Source organism: Seriola dumerili, unplaced genomic scaffold, assembly GCF_002260705.1.
Source record: "Seriola dumerili isolate Sdu_G_001 unplaced genomic scaffold, Sdu_1.0 BDQW01000331.1, whole genome shotgun sequence".
NCBI lineage: Eukaryota > Metazoa > Chordata > Actinopteri > Carangiformes > Carangidae > Seriola > Seriola dumerili.
In genome coordinates, this window is record NW_019174586.1 from 11,787,889 (window position 1) to 11,805,924 (window position 18,036).

At 38.0% G+C, this 18,036-nt stretch overlaps 1 protein-coding gene across 15 annotated transcripts in view; it reads right to left on the reverse strand.

Annotated features, from left to right (window-relative positions):
- Positions 1-1,151: 1,151 nt before the first annotated feature.
- LOC111232438 (prominin-1-A-like) overlaps positions 1,152-18,036 on the reverse strand; it is a 77,403-nt gene continuing 60,518 nt past the window's right edge. For 3 of the 15 annotated variants that reach the window (XR_002665551.1, XR_002665550.1, XR_002665547.1), the window contains 14 exons: positions 16,614-16,760; positions 14,672-14,743; positions 14,037-14,129; positions 12,878-12,895; positions 12,240-12,293; positions 12,069-12,149; positions 11,914-11,982; positions 11,254-11,343; positions 10,645-10,760; positions 9,891-9,914; positions 9,406-9,474; positions 7,445-7,547; positions 5,458-5,483; positions 1,152-4,900 (listed from right to left, as the gene is read on the reverse strand). Coding sequence is in view for 5 of the 15 variants with exons in the window: in XM_022759955.1 (XP_022615676.1) it covers positions 7,478-7,547; positions 9,406-9,474; positions 9,891-9,914; positions 10,645-10,760; positions 11,254-11,343; positions 11,914-11,982; positions 12,069-12,149; positions 12,240-12,293; positions 12,878-12,895; positions 14,037-14,129; positions 14,672-14,743; positions 16,614-16,760 (903 nt within the window). In the remaining 10 variants the exon portion in view is untranslated. Of the gene's footprint in view, positions 4,901-5,457; positions 5,484-7,179; positions 7,234-7,444; positions 7,548-9,405; positions 9,475-9,890; positions 9,915-10,193; positions 10,256-10,640; positions 10,761-11,253; positions 11,344-11,913; positions 11,983-12,068; positions 12,150-12,239; positions 12,294-12,877; positions 12,896-14,036; positions 14,130-14,671; positions 14,744-16,613; positions 16,761-18,036 lie in introns of those variants that run through there. The other 12 variants (XR_002665553.1, XR_002665552.1, XR_002665548.1 and 9 more) reach the window with 9 other exon arrangements.

Sequence of the window (18,036 nt, forward strand, 5' to 3'; positions counted from 1 at the left end):
TGTCCGCTGCTGTACGTGAAATTCAATCCAGTACAACTTTATTTTCCCTGCGTGCAGCAACTAGCAACACAGGATAACTCACACACGGGATTAGACGAGGAAAATAACAACAGCCAAAAAAATTATGTTCAATTAAGAATAAAGGATAACACACATTTAACAGCTGATAATTGTGTGTATGTGAATTTTCAGTAACAGATAGATTAATAAACAAAGTCTATTTCTTTGCTGGCTTTCAGCTAGAGAATTTACCAAATGATAATAAACAGCTTCATGCAATTTAATTTGTAAATACTTTTTTCCAAAGCCTCTTCAAGTGTATACTTGTATAGCATTGGAGTTCCTGCTGTAGCTGTTATTGTATATGGCTCTGCCCATCAAGCTAAAGAGGGATTGTACATACGGTAATGTACAACTTGTGCAAAGCTCAATGAACAAGGACAATTTGTGAAAATGTCAGAAATAACCATTCGAACACAGTATTTGATGTATACATAAACACAATAAAAAAATATTTTCTCTGAACCACTGCTTCTGTTTTCGACAAGATCTGGTTTCATCTGTCTCTTATACAAGTCTGTTTAGAAGCAGCAGTGAGATGGCATCTGGTTGTGCTGGTTGTGTTTCTTCACATATTGTTCGGTGCCTGAGAAAACCTCAGAACGAAGCTTATGGAAGAAGATAATAATCACATTTTGAAAATAGCTGACCAGCAACACAACTCAGTGGTTTCTGGTCAGAAGTGGCAGCACCACATAAGAATGTGTAGTCCTGTGTTAAAGTCTTAAGATACATTATGAGCAAGATGTCTCATGTTACATGTCATTAACCTCATAAACAACAACGTACCTTCACTTTCAGTAGCATAGCAGATACACTTCCTATGGTTTTCTCTCTATAAAAACACACACACACATTTAAGTTTTATAATTTCCTTTTATGCTAGCTATTACTGTATGCTTGATGCCTTTTTTTAACCTTACCACAAATAATAAAACCCTTCCTCTCTCTTTTGGATTAAACCAAAAAACATATTACCCCAAATTGCGTTGCCTATTCAAAACACAGAGCCTATTAAGCATTCCTAGAAAGTCAATAAAGTGTAAACAGAAAAAGGGAATGCAATGAAATAACAACAAACTGAAGTCCAAAGTTTATTCACAATTTTTACACTTTCTTTTCACCACCACATAAAATGTTCCTTCCTCATTGGCTCCATCAGTGTCCAACTTTGGAGCACCACAGTTCAAACCAGTTACTGTATCTGTCCTGCCAACATCCATCCAGGGTTTGGATACACAATATCTAGTTTAAGCACTTAGTAAAATCACACCCTTTTTTTTCTCTCTCTCTCTCAAGGGTCACATCCAGACTCTAGCAGACAAGAAAACCAATGATAGTCCTGTCAAAGTGTGCACACACAGCTGCTTCAAAAAATATCCATCTTAACAAGAAACTGGGGAATGCAATGAAACAAGTAAAAAAAAAAGTGAACTAATCTTATGCCAACGCAGACCATTTTGAATTTAAAATGTATCCAGAAGGCAAGTAGTTCTTTATACTACTTGTGTATGCTGTATGCAGTGTGTGAACTTTAGGTTTATGTAAAACAATGAGCAGTGAGCTGGCATCTATATTTAAGAGATGGGTTCATTTGTAATGTATTAGGTGTTAGGTATCTTAGCAGCTGTAGCAAGTAGCTGGATTGTGTTTGTGTTGCCATAAAAAATATAAAGGCCATAAGGTACAAGAGGTGAAATATTGCTAATCAGTTGATGTTATTGGATCAATTAACTAGCATCAGTTATTTCAAAAGCCTGTTAGCACATCCTTAAAATCATCAAATCAAGAGAGAAAATTAAACTAAAAATTTCCCCTCGCTTACAGATGATTCGACATAAAATTAGATTTGTATTAATGTAAATCCTTAAATTTGGGGTAGTTAGGCTAACTGCTGGTGCACTGCTGGTGTATTCAAACACCATACTTCAAATCCAAAAGTTTAATGTCAAGATTGGTATTATTTTTTATATTGTGTATTGTAAAATGTTAGGATGATGATTGTACTTCTGACAGGCAACCAGTCATTTGCAATGCGCCCCAAAACCAGAACAGATCGCAAACTTTCCCACTAGCTGTAGCTACACATAGGCTAACTAGCTAACTGGCCAGGAATGTGATGACTGATTTTTACTTAAAAACAATTAAACCAGTGCTGGATTCAATAGATGGATTAATTTGTAATGTAAAAGTAACGTATGTTAAAAATGGTCATACAAATGTGAATTAGTGGGTTATGTAAAACACAAAGGCTAGTTAGCTTACTAGCTGTAGCAACTAGCCTGGATTGCATTAGCGCTGCCAAAAATTGCCACTAGTTTTCAGTGCTAGTCAGCTGATAATATGATGATATGCTAGTGCATCAAATTACTAGCTATTGCAAGTTATTGCAAAAGCCAGTTAGCACGTTCTCGAAGTCATCAAATGAAGAGAGAAGATGAAACTCTAATGTTACTTATTTCACCTTGTGGTCCGCAGTTTTTTACTGGATTAAAAATGAAATATTATTTTTTTTAGACCTAACATTAGAGGCTATTGTATAAGTTATTCCTTTGTTGCACTGCTCAAAAACAATAGCACGACATCTAAAATAACTTTCAACGTTAAGATGGACATTATTTTTTCACAGTGTGCATCAACACCCGCCAAGTAAACCAGAAAGCATTCTTCAAGCATTCAATTTGATTGACAGTGCTCACTTGTCCCATGAATGGATTGTCTAATCTTTCACCATCATTACTACGCTGACAGCAGCTGCAGATCTAATCTGTAAACATGGAGGCGAGGTGGATGGGATAACTGGATTGGCTTGCCCGATGCGTTTGAATTAGATTTCAGCATATTACTCAACCAACAGCCAAATCAAGCAATACAAAATAAAAAATAGCTCTTGAATACATTCATTTGTTCAATAGTCTTAAATGTATCCATAGCTACTGTGGGGTTTTAAAAAGCAGGAACAAAATAAGCACATAAATGATAGACCACTAAAGACCTGAGACCTACAGTAAAAAAAAAAGAAAAGAGATTTGGCTTGAGAAAGTAATTCTCCACTTTAAAAGTTTCTATGAAAGCAAGAAAGATCTCAGTAAAAATGTCATGTTAGTGAACTCAACATGATAGCTTGTTTTGTTAATCAATCCATCACCTACACTTTCGTCATAGTACATATATATTAAGCAGTTAAGCTCTGAGTTTATTCTGTGATTTTTAAAGGGAAAATCCACCTAAAGTACTTACACTGTTACAAAAACACTATTTGGTGATGTAGCTTAAATTACTGATCAGCTTTGTTGTTTGGTGGTTTATTATTGGACTATGATTGACAGGATGTTAAGGTCAGATATTTCTGCAACAGGTAATAATACATCTTTTTAGGAGTGTAAAAAATAAAAATAATAGACTTTTAAAGGTCTTTAAAACAAAGAGTAGCTTTCAGTCTCAGGGGTTGGCCCACTCAAGGGTCACAAAATAAATCTCAGTGATCCCAAGGTGATTAACAACACAGGAAAGAAATAAGTAAAAATATATTTCTGTTGCATAGAGTAAAATATAAATAAAATACTGTTGTCTGACCTAATCTCTGTGATTTTTCTTAAACCAGATATCTTAAGTTTTCAGTTGCCAAAAACTTCAAATAAATCCATTTGTGCAGGGAAAAATACTCTTTGGTTAAATTTCTTTCTGCTCCTTGACACTGCTTCATTTTAAAGGGCAACTAGGCAAAACAAAATGTCAGCATTTTGTTCAATATTTAAAAACTTAGCAATCGCTAAAAAGAAACATTAGCCTTAGTAGACTAGAATCAATTGAAGCAACAAACTAATTTCTGGGCGGTTTAGAGGCATTCTGGGAAATGTAGGAAATTAACTCCTGGCACAAAATGACAATTAAACGAATATGCTATAAAAATAAGAGTATATTTTAATCTTTAAACCGCAAAATAATTCCATCACAGACTGGTGATTTCTAACAGTGTAAGAGCATCTAATGGTGGACTTTCCCTTTTAAGAAGGAGCATCTGTGTCAAAATGCCAGCGTGAAACATACTTCTGAAAGGCAACCAGTCATTTTCAATGTGCGCCAAACCAACACAGACGTCAATCTCTGGATGTTTCGTAATATTGTAAACATTTTTAAAAGTCGTGCTAAATTTCTTCCATAATAAAACCCAAAAATCCACCCGGTAACAGCCTGTTTTTGTATTTTTTTTTGTATTTTTTTCCCTCCCCATTTCTCAGTCATTAAGGTACCACACACCCACCAACTCATACAGGCTGCACTTAAAAAGGACGCGCCATTTTCAACAAAACAGTGCTTTTTTTTCGTTTTAAACACATCATATTTCATGTTAATCTGCACCTTCCCCCCTTTAACATTTGCTTGTGTTGAATGCGATACATCCATTTTAAGTGCAGGAGAAAAAGCAGCTAGCCATGACCTTCGGGTGACCTTTCAGCCACTGTTTTCTTAAGCACAAACAAGTACATTAAAATGAACAGGCATCACATTTATTGTCATGTCCTCCCGCTGAATGTATTTTCAGCTTGGTTTTGTGTCTGAACAAATGTAAACGCAGACACAGCAGTTCTTTGAAAAATGCAGAACAAGCCTGGCTCAGATTGATGCTGAGGGAGAAGAGTTTGATGTCCTGCAGGCAGGGGTTTCTTGGAGGGGGCGGGGGGGCGTCGGAGAGCGGGTAACTGTACTGGGCCGTGATCGGCCCGGTAGAGTTGATCGCTGTAGATAACCTGCAGGGCTTTGTGTGTTGTTCTTCCGTCGTAAAGGAAACCAGCTTTCATTGATCTTCGTCTGGTCCGAGGGATTGTGAGACGTACGGCTTAAAAAACAAACGAAAAAAAAAAGAAAAAAAGAACATGATTTGTTTAGTGAACCCAAAATATACCCAATGTATTTGCTTGTGTGTATTTGCACATACACACAGTTCTTCTCAACAACTTCTACTACTTCCTTAGCTCTATTCTCTCACATGGGGATTTCTGTAACACCGTTAAAAAACTACACGCTCATTTCATCAGTCTGCACTAATCAATCCTCACTGAGTTTTAAAGTAAATTAATTAATTAAAAAAACAAGAATTTTCATTATCCTGTCAATAGTGAACTCGCTGTAATTGACTCTGATAGAATTCTCCATTCTGCAATCGAAATGCTACAAACTCATTTTGCAAACTTCTTCCACTTGTTTCAGGAAAAATTTGATTTGTTAACTCAATACGGGAATAAATTACTTGTTAAATAACAAGAAAGGGGCTCTGAGCCGTTGTGTTCTTTACAATTGATCCGGGAATCGAAACTCATTCTGCTGTTGGATCCATTGCAGCAGATTAATCTAAACCGCTACAATAAAATATAGAATGTAAGAGAGCAAACTTACTGTTTTAGTTCCAGTTTTCGAGGGCACTGGGAAGACAAATATAAGAGAAGAATGAATCAGATATTTTTATAAATTAAGTAAATAATTCAAGACAGTGTATTTCTATTTTTTTTTTCTCTTAGATGACCCAGGAGACTAATGCAGCTCCAGCAGGGTTGTGGAAATAGAAGACATGAGTGCAGTGCAGTCAGTGATGCTTTCATGAAGAGCCACAGAGGATTTACAAAGACTGCATTCTGTTTTTCCCGTCTAAAAATGCACAATTCTTGCTGTAGTCCCATAAAACATGCTTTCCTCTGGGAATAATGCATTTCCCTACAGATATTATAAGTTACATTTTATAAAGACTATATGTCATTTGCAAGAAAATGTGACATTGTGTAACGTGATTTTCAGTATCAAGTGTGAGTGATGGTGTAAATATGTTCCGAAATAGCAAATATTTTTGTTATAATCTTTATTTTCTATGACTTCTACTGTTCACACAGTCATATCCGTCAAAATGACGCCAGGAGCAGAATTGTTGTTGTAATGAGGCCTTGCTATTTAAAGCAAGAGTATGTAACTTTTTAAAGAAGAAATAAGTTATTTATTCCTCTTTACATACAAAAATTTGAATATATAAACAATAAAACGCTCCTCTGCTCAATTCAACGCACAGGGATTTTGCTGCTAAAGCCTCACGTGGTCTGGTATGACCAGTAGCTTACGGTGGCTAATGTTAGCAAACCAGTTTGCCGATTTTATGACTTTTCTCTACTTGTACTACATATTAGATTAACATTATCTATTAAAGTTTACCCTTTTCCTGTAATTGTCACTTGGGGCCACAATGGCTGCCGTTCAGAAAAAGTTCTATACCCTGGTGGTTTGCTTCAAAAACAAGATTGTCGATTTTATTAAATTTGGTTTCACCTGTGGATATAAGTATGGCTGTAGTATAAGTATCAGTTCTATTTGAAACAAAAGAAAGATCTAGACAACAACAGGCCTTTTTCACAGCAAACATTTTGAGTAAAAGCAGAGATGGCACCGTTAACGACAGCTCTGCTCTGTTCAAATGACCCAGTAAACCATGACAGTGTGACAGAGAGCCAGCATGAACAATACCAGGGCCACGAAACTGAAGCAGCTGAATGGAATTCAGATACTTTGACATTTTTTATTATTTAAATCTGTGTTTTTCCTACTGTGACATGTCAAAATGTCCTCTGTGAAAACGGTGTATACCACCACCTCCAGACAAAATACAAACATTAACAGGGAGTGCAATATCATTTTCTGTATATACTTAATTTTTGGTTAAATTTGCATAATACCCGTGAAGTGTAGTCCCTGTCAGCACTAACAGAAACTAACAGAGCGGACAAAAGGCATGTCAACATCAAAAGGCCACTGATACAGAAAAAGCAAATGAGGAAAAGTATCAAATATGGCATTTTTGCAAAATTATAATTTCAAGCATTCACACTAACCGAGAAGAGCTGTTCCAATAAAGGCATGAAATGGTCAGACAGGCTACTGACTGTTTTGTAAATGAGGCAGTTTTTAGACCCAAATGATGTTATTCTCAATAAGGAACAAAACTGAAGTAAGGCGGAACAAGCACATGCAGCATTTCTCCTCTGCAACACACTGACTAAGCAAGTCACAAGCAGTCAGACATAAATACTGTGAAGACATTTATGGCTCGTTAGCGATTCCAAAATTAGCGATTCTCACCATGATGGTTTTCCTGCAAAGTCACTGTAGAAGCAGAAAAAGGACTAAAACGAGCTGCGAAGAGGCGTTAGAGAGTTCAGGTTAGAGCGGTGCTCAAGCAAAACAAGGAAGATTAAACACAGAGGAGAGAGACGGATGGCGTGACGACGGCAGACGAGAGATGACAGCTGTGTGAAGGAAAGGTGTGAGGTTGTAAGGGAGGGGTTTAAAGAAGACGGTGTTAGAGAAACAAACACGGGTCTGACTCGTTGGGTTTTCCCAGTACCTTTCAGGAGCCAGGACAAGAGCCGGCTCTCTGTCACCAGTCGATGTGCCTCGGAGGAGCCGAGGCCCGCGGGAACCTGTTCATAGTGTCATAGGTAGGGATGCTACCAGCACAGGAACACACACACACACACACACACACACACACACACACACACACACACACACACACACACACACACACACACACACACACAGGGCACAGCATTAACAGCACAGACAGAGAATTCAACCATCACGTTTCTTGTGAAACCGCTACTTGCCTCTTACTTGGCAAAAAGAAGCGGGATGAGCGGATCACGAGGCAGAGAGCAGAACAGCTCCATCTACATGAAGATGGATGAACTGTGTGGTCAGGTATAGGGGCAATAAGTAAGTTTCTGCAAACGACAAATAATGATTACATTAATATACAGTGTGGTCCAAAAGTCTGACACCACTTTACAGTTACCTGTTTATCCAGCGAACACAGTTTAAAGCGAATGAGAGAAGTTAAGTGTCAGTGTTTCAAGAGCTGCTAGAGGTCATACAATAGGTTACTTAGTGCCCCTTTAAAATCCTAACTTTTGGACAGTGATTTTTTTTTTTTTTTTTTAGAAAAATCACAAATGTATTACACAATATTTATTAGAAAATGACAAATCCCTCTTTGAAAATGTTCTATTTCCAGGTTAATACCTCAAAATGGCGAATTTTTTCTTTCCACTAAGGATTATAGTGGATAATAGTGGAAGCAAAGATTTGTTTCTGTAACGTGGCTGTTTTGCTCTCTGCCTGTAGCCTCTGTTACAGTAGGTTGGTTGGCCAAACGCATCCCCGTCCAAGTGCAACTTAAAAATATACAACATGCAGTTAGACGTTGTGTTAAAATAAGGAGTAAAAATCAAAAGGAGCAGCATTCTCAGCATCACACCAAAGCTTGACATGCTTGCCTCTCTCTGAACAAAATGATCAGGTGAACATTCATCGGACTTTGGCTGACTCTAAACGAGAGGAAACAGGAAGATTTTTCATTTCACACGATCATCCCAGAGCGCGGACAGAGCGTGCAGCAAGTTAGTTTAAAGGGGAAGATTCCCCCAAAACCACACAGAGGAACATTTGGCAGCGACACAGACAGAAGTAATGGTAGCGAAAATATTTAAGATGGGACGGACTGAGCAAACGATTTAAAGTAAATTTCCTGCTCAATCCTTATGAAAGAAGAACAGTTTGACATTTTGGGAAATAAATTTATTTGAGTGTGAGGTGAGAAGATTGACACACAGAGCTGGAATCATCTTAATAGCCGGAAGAAGCTGTTCTTAGGCACAGCAACGCAATTAATACCAAATTATATGGTTTTTTTATATATGTTATTTGGAAATAAACTGGAATTTTATCGACCCAGAAAATAAAGTGTACTCAAATTTTTGTCCTGATGATGGTACTGTTGACTGGGTTAGAAACGAAAGTCTTTCTGGGTCATGCTGACAGGAAGCTGACAGGAACCACAAACTAAGCTAACCCCCCTCCTGGACCCAGCTCCACACTTAACACACAAAATGGTACAAATCTTCTCATCTAACTCTTGAAAGAAAATTAAAATAATAATAATTAAAAATAGCTTTTGATTTGACTTTTTTTTTTTTTTGATACAAGCATTGCAAAACAAAACTCATCATATTGGATGTTTTGTAATACAAGCTACCATTACTTGTCACTTTTCAGGTTGTTATTTAATTTTCTACCCTCCAGATATGTGTGTGGGTGTACACACATGTGTGTGTGTGTGTGTGTGTGTGTGTGTGTGTGTGTGTGTGTGTGTGTACATGCAGTGAATCAACTCCCTCAAAGCCATGCATTGTGTCTCCAGCTACATCATTATCCTTGTAAAAAAAAAGAAAAAAGAAAAACCCATTTCCCCAGGCATGCCTCCGCTTCCCCATCACATGCAGTCGACAGGATTAATATAACGTTTACCTTGTCATCATAGGATTTGGGATACCTTGTGAACGCTCACTATGATAACCATTATTACCAATTTCCATACTGAAAACAAAATATTGTATACAAAAAAAGGGATGAAAAATGTAATGTGAGAGACATGGCATGCTGATCAAACTTTAAGAGTAAAAATGCTTAGCCAAATTTCGCAAAAAGAATGTTAGGAGATAAACATTTTTTTTTTTTGAGTATAAACCGGTGTTTTATTTACACTATAACTTACAAAAAACAGGTGGAATTGTAAGGTAATGATCGCAAGAGCCCTTCATGAAAGGTAAGGGGCACTTTTCAAAAGGTAGCACACGACAAGAAGCCACACCATCCACCCATAAGAGCAATTCCAAGCTTAAAAACATAAACCAGCACCAAGAATTTAGTAAACAATTCTATGTACAAGATCCAGAGAAAAGCACAGAGTGATAGTAGTTGTAAAGGAGAGGGAGGTGGGTAAAATGTCTTACGTTTTCATGGGAATTGTCTCAATGCTATAAAGATAACACACACACACACAAAAAAAAACAGCAAAATAAAAATGTTATTGAATAGAAATGCACCAGAACGTTGCCTGTAATCCAGCAAAGATCACATGACGACTGCTGCAGTTGTGCAAAGCCATGACCAAATGAAAGCAGAGAGGGTGAACAAAAGCTCCATGAAGAAGACATACGAAGTGACAAATGCATCAATGTTTCTTTGTAAAGTGCCAAGTGCTTGACAGAGAGAGGAATGAAACCAAAAAAAAAAAAAAGAAAAAAAGGATGTGGAAGATGGAAATAGTAGAAATGGTTATCACAAAGTAAAATGCCAAGTCCCAGAAACAGAGGAACTACAAGGAGGAGAGAAGGGAAGAAAAATAATAATAAATCAACAATAAACCAGTGCAGCTACTGCCACAACAAAGAACCCCATCTTTTACTGTCAAACAATATTCAATAGCAAATTAGCAAACTACAAATTCTACAAAGTCTCATGATTTGCATTTATGATGGACATTATTTGCAGTGAGTGAAGAGCAAGAGGCTGAAGAAAAAGGAAGGATGCAACCACGTACAGCATATAAACTTTCTATCGGGATGACTACAGCACACACTGTCTTGTGTAATTGCTTCCAAGTAATCAGGGGCGTCGTATCATGTTCTACAGACTTAAAAAATAAATGCTTTATACATAGTTAAAGATGCAGCAGCAAGAACAACAACAACAGAGACTACTCACTCATCGTAAACATCCTCTGTGTCCATCCTGCGGTAGTACTTGGCTAGTTTCACTGCCAGGATGATGCTGGGCAGCAGGAAGAGAGTGCTGCAGCCCAGGCCCATCCAGAAAGTGTTCTGTTGAGAAAAGACAAACCATTAGACCTGAAGCCATTAGTCCACTAATCAACTGACGGAATATTAATCTGCAGCTACTTTGATTATCTATTAATCGTCAAATCCTTTTCCTGCAAAAGTGATTTTTCTTTTTGTCGTTTGTGATTTAAAACTGAACATCTTTGTGTTTCGCTTTGATTTGGAACATGCACATTTGGGCTTTCAGATATTCCAGTGGGTATCTTTAATTCTATAGACCAATTTATTAAGTGATTAATTGAGAAAATAATGTGCATTTTAATTGATAATGAAAGAAACAGTTAGCCGCAGCTTTAAAAAACAGTTTGAACAAACAGTTAAAATGTGTTTTTTTGCACGGCCACATGTTGCATGTTTTTCATATATTATATCACTGGGTGAAATCAGCTTATATCAGCTAAGGTTTTAGCAGTTAGTTTAGCAGCATAAACTAAAAATCTCATAGACAGAACTGCGGCTTCTCTAACACCATTACCATAGAGTCGACCAAGAAGCTACAGGTTATGATTTCCGTCGTGTCCACCATGTTGCTGAAGGGCTTGCACTGTGCGACCTCCATGGCCAGCTACAGAAAACGAGACATAAGGAGCGACGGTCAGCACACAGAACAACTGAGGAATAAGAACCGCACGTTAAATTCTGTTTCTGCCCGCTAACATGAAACCCTGTTATGTTACCACGCTACAATAGATCCCTGTAGTGTAACTGTGTGTCTTCTTGGAAAACAAGAACGTTGTGATTAAAATATTGACAGCTCTTGAGGTCTGAAAAACAGCTTCAGGCTGCAAACATCTTGTGTTTTTTTTTTCTTCTTCTTCTTCTTCTTTATTTTGAATTCCTTAGGTTAACTCCAGAAGAAACCAATGTGCCCAAAAGCAAATTCCTCAAATTTATAGATGTTGTAACTGTTATATTTGTCGTCTCTATATTTACTCCCAAACTCTTATGTAACATGCGAAGGTCGTTCTGCCAGTAACTCCCTGAGCTGCAGCAGTCTTTGACTAAATGAATATTGGAGTGAAAATATATATATATATATATTTACAGTATATATCAGTCATCACCTTGCAAACGAAGCGAAAGTGAGAGCCACACAAGCTTCTACAAATTAACAGATTAACACACAAACACTTACAGATGTTTTGACCCATTCTATGTATTGGTGGAAGTAGCCAACTATGGTCGCTGTGTATTTTCCTGTTTCCTGAGGAAGATAAGGACACGGTGTGAGCCGCACATCGTTTACAAATTAAGAATATAAACGAATAAGAAACGTCACTCTGTCGTTACCCGATTGATTAAATGTGAAGCATTCTGGGAGATGAGATACTGGGCAGCTTCAATGGCATCGAGAACCGCTAAGACTTTGTTCTGCAGAGAATAAAACAATGATTTTTGTTGAGGTTGAGCCTGAATGTAACTGTAGATTTCAGATTCAGACTGGAGGGCTGGTTTACTTACCGGGAGATCCGAGGCCGTTCTCTCCAGGAACCTCATGCTCTGATTCAAGGCGCTCTTTAGAGGGAACATTAAGAACACAAATTAACACCAACGATGACAAAAGATTAGGGATTAATTTTAACACCCAAAAACAAACGTCGGTGAAACACAACGTGAGAGAAAACCACAACCAACCAACACTACATGAACAACATTACGCTCTGATCACAGGCATGCTGAAGACATTTGTTCCAAAATGAAATATCCACAATGCAAAGAAAGGAATAAGTCACTTCCTTTCCTTTTACAAATGCTTACACTGTCCTGTGCACTGTAACAAGTGAACACCTTGATTTTCCCACCAATGATGGAACAGACAGTTTTTACCAAAAGTATGACTGAATATTCACATTTCTTTCCTTATTGTGGATATTTTTGTGATATTTTGGTACAAAACCCTTCATGTTCAACACCATAAATGATCTTTATGCAATGTAAATACACACACACACACACACACACACACACACTATCCTATAACACCATCCAGAATGAGATACATTTTTTTCAAATTACAACAACATGTTGGTATTTCTCTAAAGGTTCCTAATAATGGATGGGGGACACTAAATACACAGGATGGACATATTTCTGCTTACCCTCGCTCTAACATATTTCTTGAAGTTGAAAGAGGAAAAAAAAACAAAACAAAGAAGAACATAAAAGCTTTTGTAAAAATCTGTGTTGGAGCACATCACTGCTTGTCTGAATTGCTAGTAGCAATAAATCCTCGGTGTTATTCAAAAGAATGGGATTGGCCTTGACAGAGAAAATAAAACTGAATATTTAATTTGGTGTTCACAGATATGACACGTTTGATGACACATGCCTGGGGATCAAAAAGACTCGGCTTCTGATGATATTAAATGAAATTCTGAAATATATCTTCTCCGTCAAAGAGAATACCTTTCTCTTCAATAGACATCTGCACAAGGAGAACACATCGGTTACGGCTTTTACTCCAGCACAATGGTTGACCTGAAGAACCTTTCTCCTCTGAGCATCGACCTTCTTTCCTTTTTCTCTTTTTGGCCACTTGAGGAGAGCTGACATATTATCAGTTGCTTATTTACTCATCCAGCACATGACGCGACATTAGCACTAATTTCGAGTTGTGTTTCTGGGCACCTGAGTCCAATATTCACTCTAATTTAGCTCCGTTTTGGTCTCCACCCATATGTGTTTTCCTTTAATTTGCCTCATTCTTTCTTTAAATTATTCACTTTCCTACGTTTCCCATAGTGCCTTTAAGCAACCCCCGGTCAATCACAGTAGTGAGTATGTGCTGCATTTATTTGCACTGCAAAAATAGAACAGGAGCTGGAATTTTTCACAACAACAAAACACAACATGCCCTGTGGCTGCAATGAATTCTGGTCTTTTGAAGCCAGCGTGGGTGAGGAAACTGGCCCACACCTCTTCTGTGCTGGGTTTCCAGATGACTGCCAAATACTGACTGCAGAATATTAAGTCAAGAAAACTGACATCTCTCTTTTTTTATTATTATTTTTTTAAATGCACAATTCTAGCTGTACTGTAAATATTATTATAACGATCGTCATGTCAGTTCATCTTTGGCCAGTTGTGCTTGAGAAAAAGCTCAGTCATGACAACAGAACTACCCAGAATTACCCGGTTTTTAAGTGCTTTAGGGAGGATGCTTCCTCTAAGGACAAAATTGATTGAACCAAAAAAGCAAGAGTCCAGTCAGACATGAGCGTCTGGACCGGAAAGAGAGACGACACAGTGGGGCATTACCATGGACTGCTCCATGGGGGTGATCTGTTGAGTGTGGATCTGTCGCAGAGTGCCGATGTGGCCCTTCAGAGCGCTCTGCAGAGGGCCTCTGGGCTGAAATCTCACACACACACACAACCCACACACACACACACACACACACACACACACACACACACACACACACATCATCAAACTTAGTATCAGTATCAAACTTTATGGTTTAAAGGAACTGGTTGATCTAATATTTGGTTTAAATCATGAATAAGAGGTGATGCTGCGTGTAGCACCCTTATGATGACGCAACATTATTTACAGACAAACTGGTCTGAACATTAAATTTAATCCTGTTTCAAAAGACTCTTCCTCTGAATTCAACTCCAAGCTCCATTTTTCTGGAGGATCCGACTGGACTCGCCGGTGGGAGGTGAATAAATGTGTTGTGTTGCTTGAATCGCCTGAAAGCGTGGCGGAGCCGTCAGCGAGAGGCCGAGCCCGTGTTTAGGAACAGCTGCCGAGAGAGCTTGGAGAGCAAGATCGCCTAACCCACCATCAAGCGCTCCCATGGCATTGTAAATAAATACACAAATTAAATTAAGTGCCTGGTCGGAGTGGATGTTTGTGTATCAGCCAGTGCGGCACCAAGGTCTTCTTACCATAAGGTCTGTCTGGGCCTCCAGCTCTCTGGCATAGGAGAGCAGGTCCACAACAGTCACTCCTTTATTCACCTGAAGATAATGATGCATCAAGGGAAAGAATAACGTAAACATTCTGGTCTGAGTAGCAATGTTGAGCAGAAACCAATTACATAACGTTTGGTAGTAATTTAAAGTCTCTGTTGTTATTTTCTTCATTAAAAAGTTGCAGTTTTTTTTATCTTTTGTTCATTGTGTTGCTTCTTAAATAAAATGCTCATAAATAAAATAATAAAGAAGCTAAAGATGAAGAAGACTGAGCAGCAGAATTATATATTTTTAAAAACCACATCAATTCATATTCCTCCAGCATTTTCTTCAAAAGGAAAAGCTTAAATTCTCCAATGACTTCATTTAATGAAGGGTAAACATTTACTTTTTAAAGCACAAAATAATAATAATAATTTTTTTCAACTTACCAAAAAACAGCAGAATAGAATGAACTCACTTAAATGACGCCCAAGTACAGATAAGCCTTTTCAGCTGATGTAGATCTGACTCAAGTTAATTAAGTGGCTGGAGACCTTTTAATTCTGTGTCACACCAAACATCTGGCCCCTCCCACATGGGATTATAAAACACATCTGTTTTGAGTATGCATCCTCCAATAATACATACACAAAACAAATATTATAAGTGCATCTATATTCTTTCAAAAAACAAATCCGAAAATGATGTGTTGACAGAAAAGCACTGCTACAGATCCAGAGGACTGATACAGGGCTTCTCCTCTTCTCCAGTTAACTGGCTAATTTAAACGTTTCATATATGAACAGCCAAGTCGGTCTTTGTGCATCATCCATATCTATAAGGTATTTAAAACACCGGATCTCGGCTGGGCACATAGAGATCTTTTGTTTTTAGAAATATTATATACAACATAATTCTCAGCACCGTATTCATTTCTATCTTCTTAAACGTACACAGTTTAGGTTTAGTCCATGTATCACCAGTCCACAGACTCTCTACTTTTCTAATCTGTGACTATATTTTCTTCCAAAGAAGTGCAGGTGCAACAAACATTTGTTGCACATAAAAATCTTTCATCCTGACTTTTGGAGATCGAGGAGTGAGTGAGTGAGTTGTGCATCAGGACAGGTGGTTCACTTGAATGGAGTCCTTAAAGCCTTCCTTCCTTCTTTTTTTTCCCCCCTTTCTCTCTCTCAGGAAATAAATCTAAGCGAACCTGACAGGTAATGTTGGAGGAGACAGGGAATGCCAAGTCCGGGCTTGTTCCTACACACTCTTTGCCTTGGCAGGACGACTTCTGGATAATCAAAGCTTCAGTGGTTCTCGGCAGAGCCCAGTGTACTGTGTCACGTCGCCGCTCATATCAGGTAGAGCGCGGCCGCCTGCAGTACGTTAACTGACAGCAAAGGAGGAGGCTGTTTAACTGAGCCTTAGGAACCAGGCTATTTCTGGTAACATACCATTAAAGTACAACTGTAATACAATAATACTAGTGCATGTATAGAACAATCTATTATGAATATTTACACTGATCTTTCACAACTAATCGGGTTTTTATAGAAAGCTAACGCTAATAAACTGACCTCACACGGCCGCCTGACATGGTACGATTCACACGAAGATGAACTGACCGTTATTCTGTGTCATTGTGTGTATGTATTTGTCTGTGCTTGTGTTTTACGTGTTTTCAGCTCGTTCTCATGCTTGTCCCTTTTTGTTTCTGCTCCTGTCTGCGCGGTTGTGTGTGTCCCCGCCTGTCCCGTTACGTTTGTGTTTTCCTGTTCATTCATGCACATTCTGAGAGAGTCTGGTTTGCCCCCTCATACTTATGGGTCTGGGTTTGTTGATTCAGATGTGTCACTGTACATCTGTTTGTTTATGTATATATATACATATATGTGTGTGTGTGTGTGTGTGTTTTTGTGTGTGTCACCTCTTCCAGATAGTCGGCGTAGTTGATTTCTGACAGCCCTGCATCAGCGAAATCCAGGAGGTTCTGCTTCCCCTCTGCCTCTAACAGGATTATTCCTCTCAGGTCGATCTTAACGCTGTCCAGCTGACCCACCACATCCTTAGTAAACTGCAAACAAAGAAAGGTACGGCAATAGTTTTGACTAGGCCTGGAGGTATTTAACACAACTAGATTCTCTCATCTACATATCAAAGCTTGTTCTGCTGTTGCCAAGGGCCCCGACTGTAAATGTTAACTTGTTATATGTTCATTTTTGCATTTTCTGAGAATAACATCAACAATGTTTGGTACCTCGACTATCAGCTAAACCTCCAACTTATATTCATGGTCGTTAGAAAAGCTTGGTTATGTGTCACGGTTTAAGTCTGTGTCCAGTAGAGACAGAGGATTATTAACGTCAGTAATGTGATGAAAGGCTTCAAAAATGCAAAACAAATACTGGCACTTTGCTGAACACAGATCTTAAGGATGTGGTTTGGATGGAAGTATACATCCCACTAAAATGCTTTTTCTTGGTTGATTTTCCAGTTTCTCCTTGTTTCTATTGTAAATGCCTCCGTTAATGGATTCGTGCACATAATGCTTTCCTTTAAATCGGACTAAAGGAATAAATTGTGATGCAAAACTGAACTGCAATTAATAATTAAACAAGAAGCCAACTTCTAACTCGACGTGGTCAAAGAGAGAGCAATACTCAGCTGAATAAAAAACACTGCAACAGTAAAAATTTTTTATATTTCTTAAAGCTCCACGGTGTCGATATTGAGTCAATATTGATTGATGATTTCCACAAAGGATTTCTTTAATAGAAATATCTCACCACCAACAGAAGATATAGCTTTTTGTGGCACTACAAAGAAAACCCACATATTATACAGGCTATAAGTTTATATGGCTATAAACTTGTTTGTCCCTCAGATAACATGGGACTCACATTGTATGTTCACATTGGCTGGATCTCCCATAAAACTAAGTTATTGCCAGAAGGATGAAATAAAATCAACTCCAGATGACAGTAGCTCCAAAAACCAGAGCCCAAGTGTTTTCATTCATTCATACATTATTGGTAACCTCATGAAAGTTTCATTTTTTTGTCATAAATTGTGATTTTATGTTAAAACAAGTTATGAAAATGTATGAATCTGGTGAATGGAGAAATAAAGTAAAATTTCCAAATGGCCTCAACAGTGAAATTGAAATCCCTAACATTTCCCTTACATTATCCCTGACTTTAAAAAGAGAATTATAATATTACTTGATGGACAAACATATCACAAACACATCCTGATAAAGAATTAGCACGATTGTTTTATTTATACAACATTTATGCCCTTAACGTTAAATTTGTCTAAACACTACTGACCTTTGGGTGGTCTTCACCACA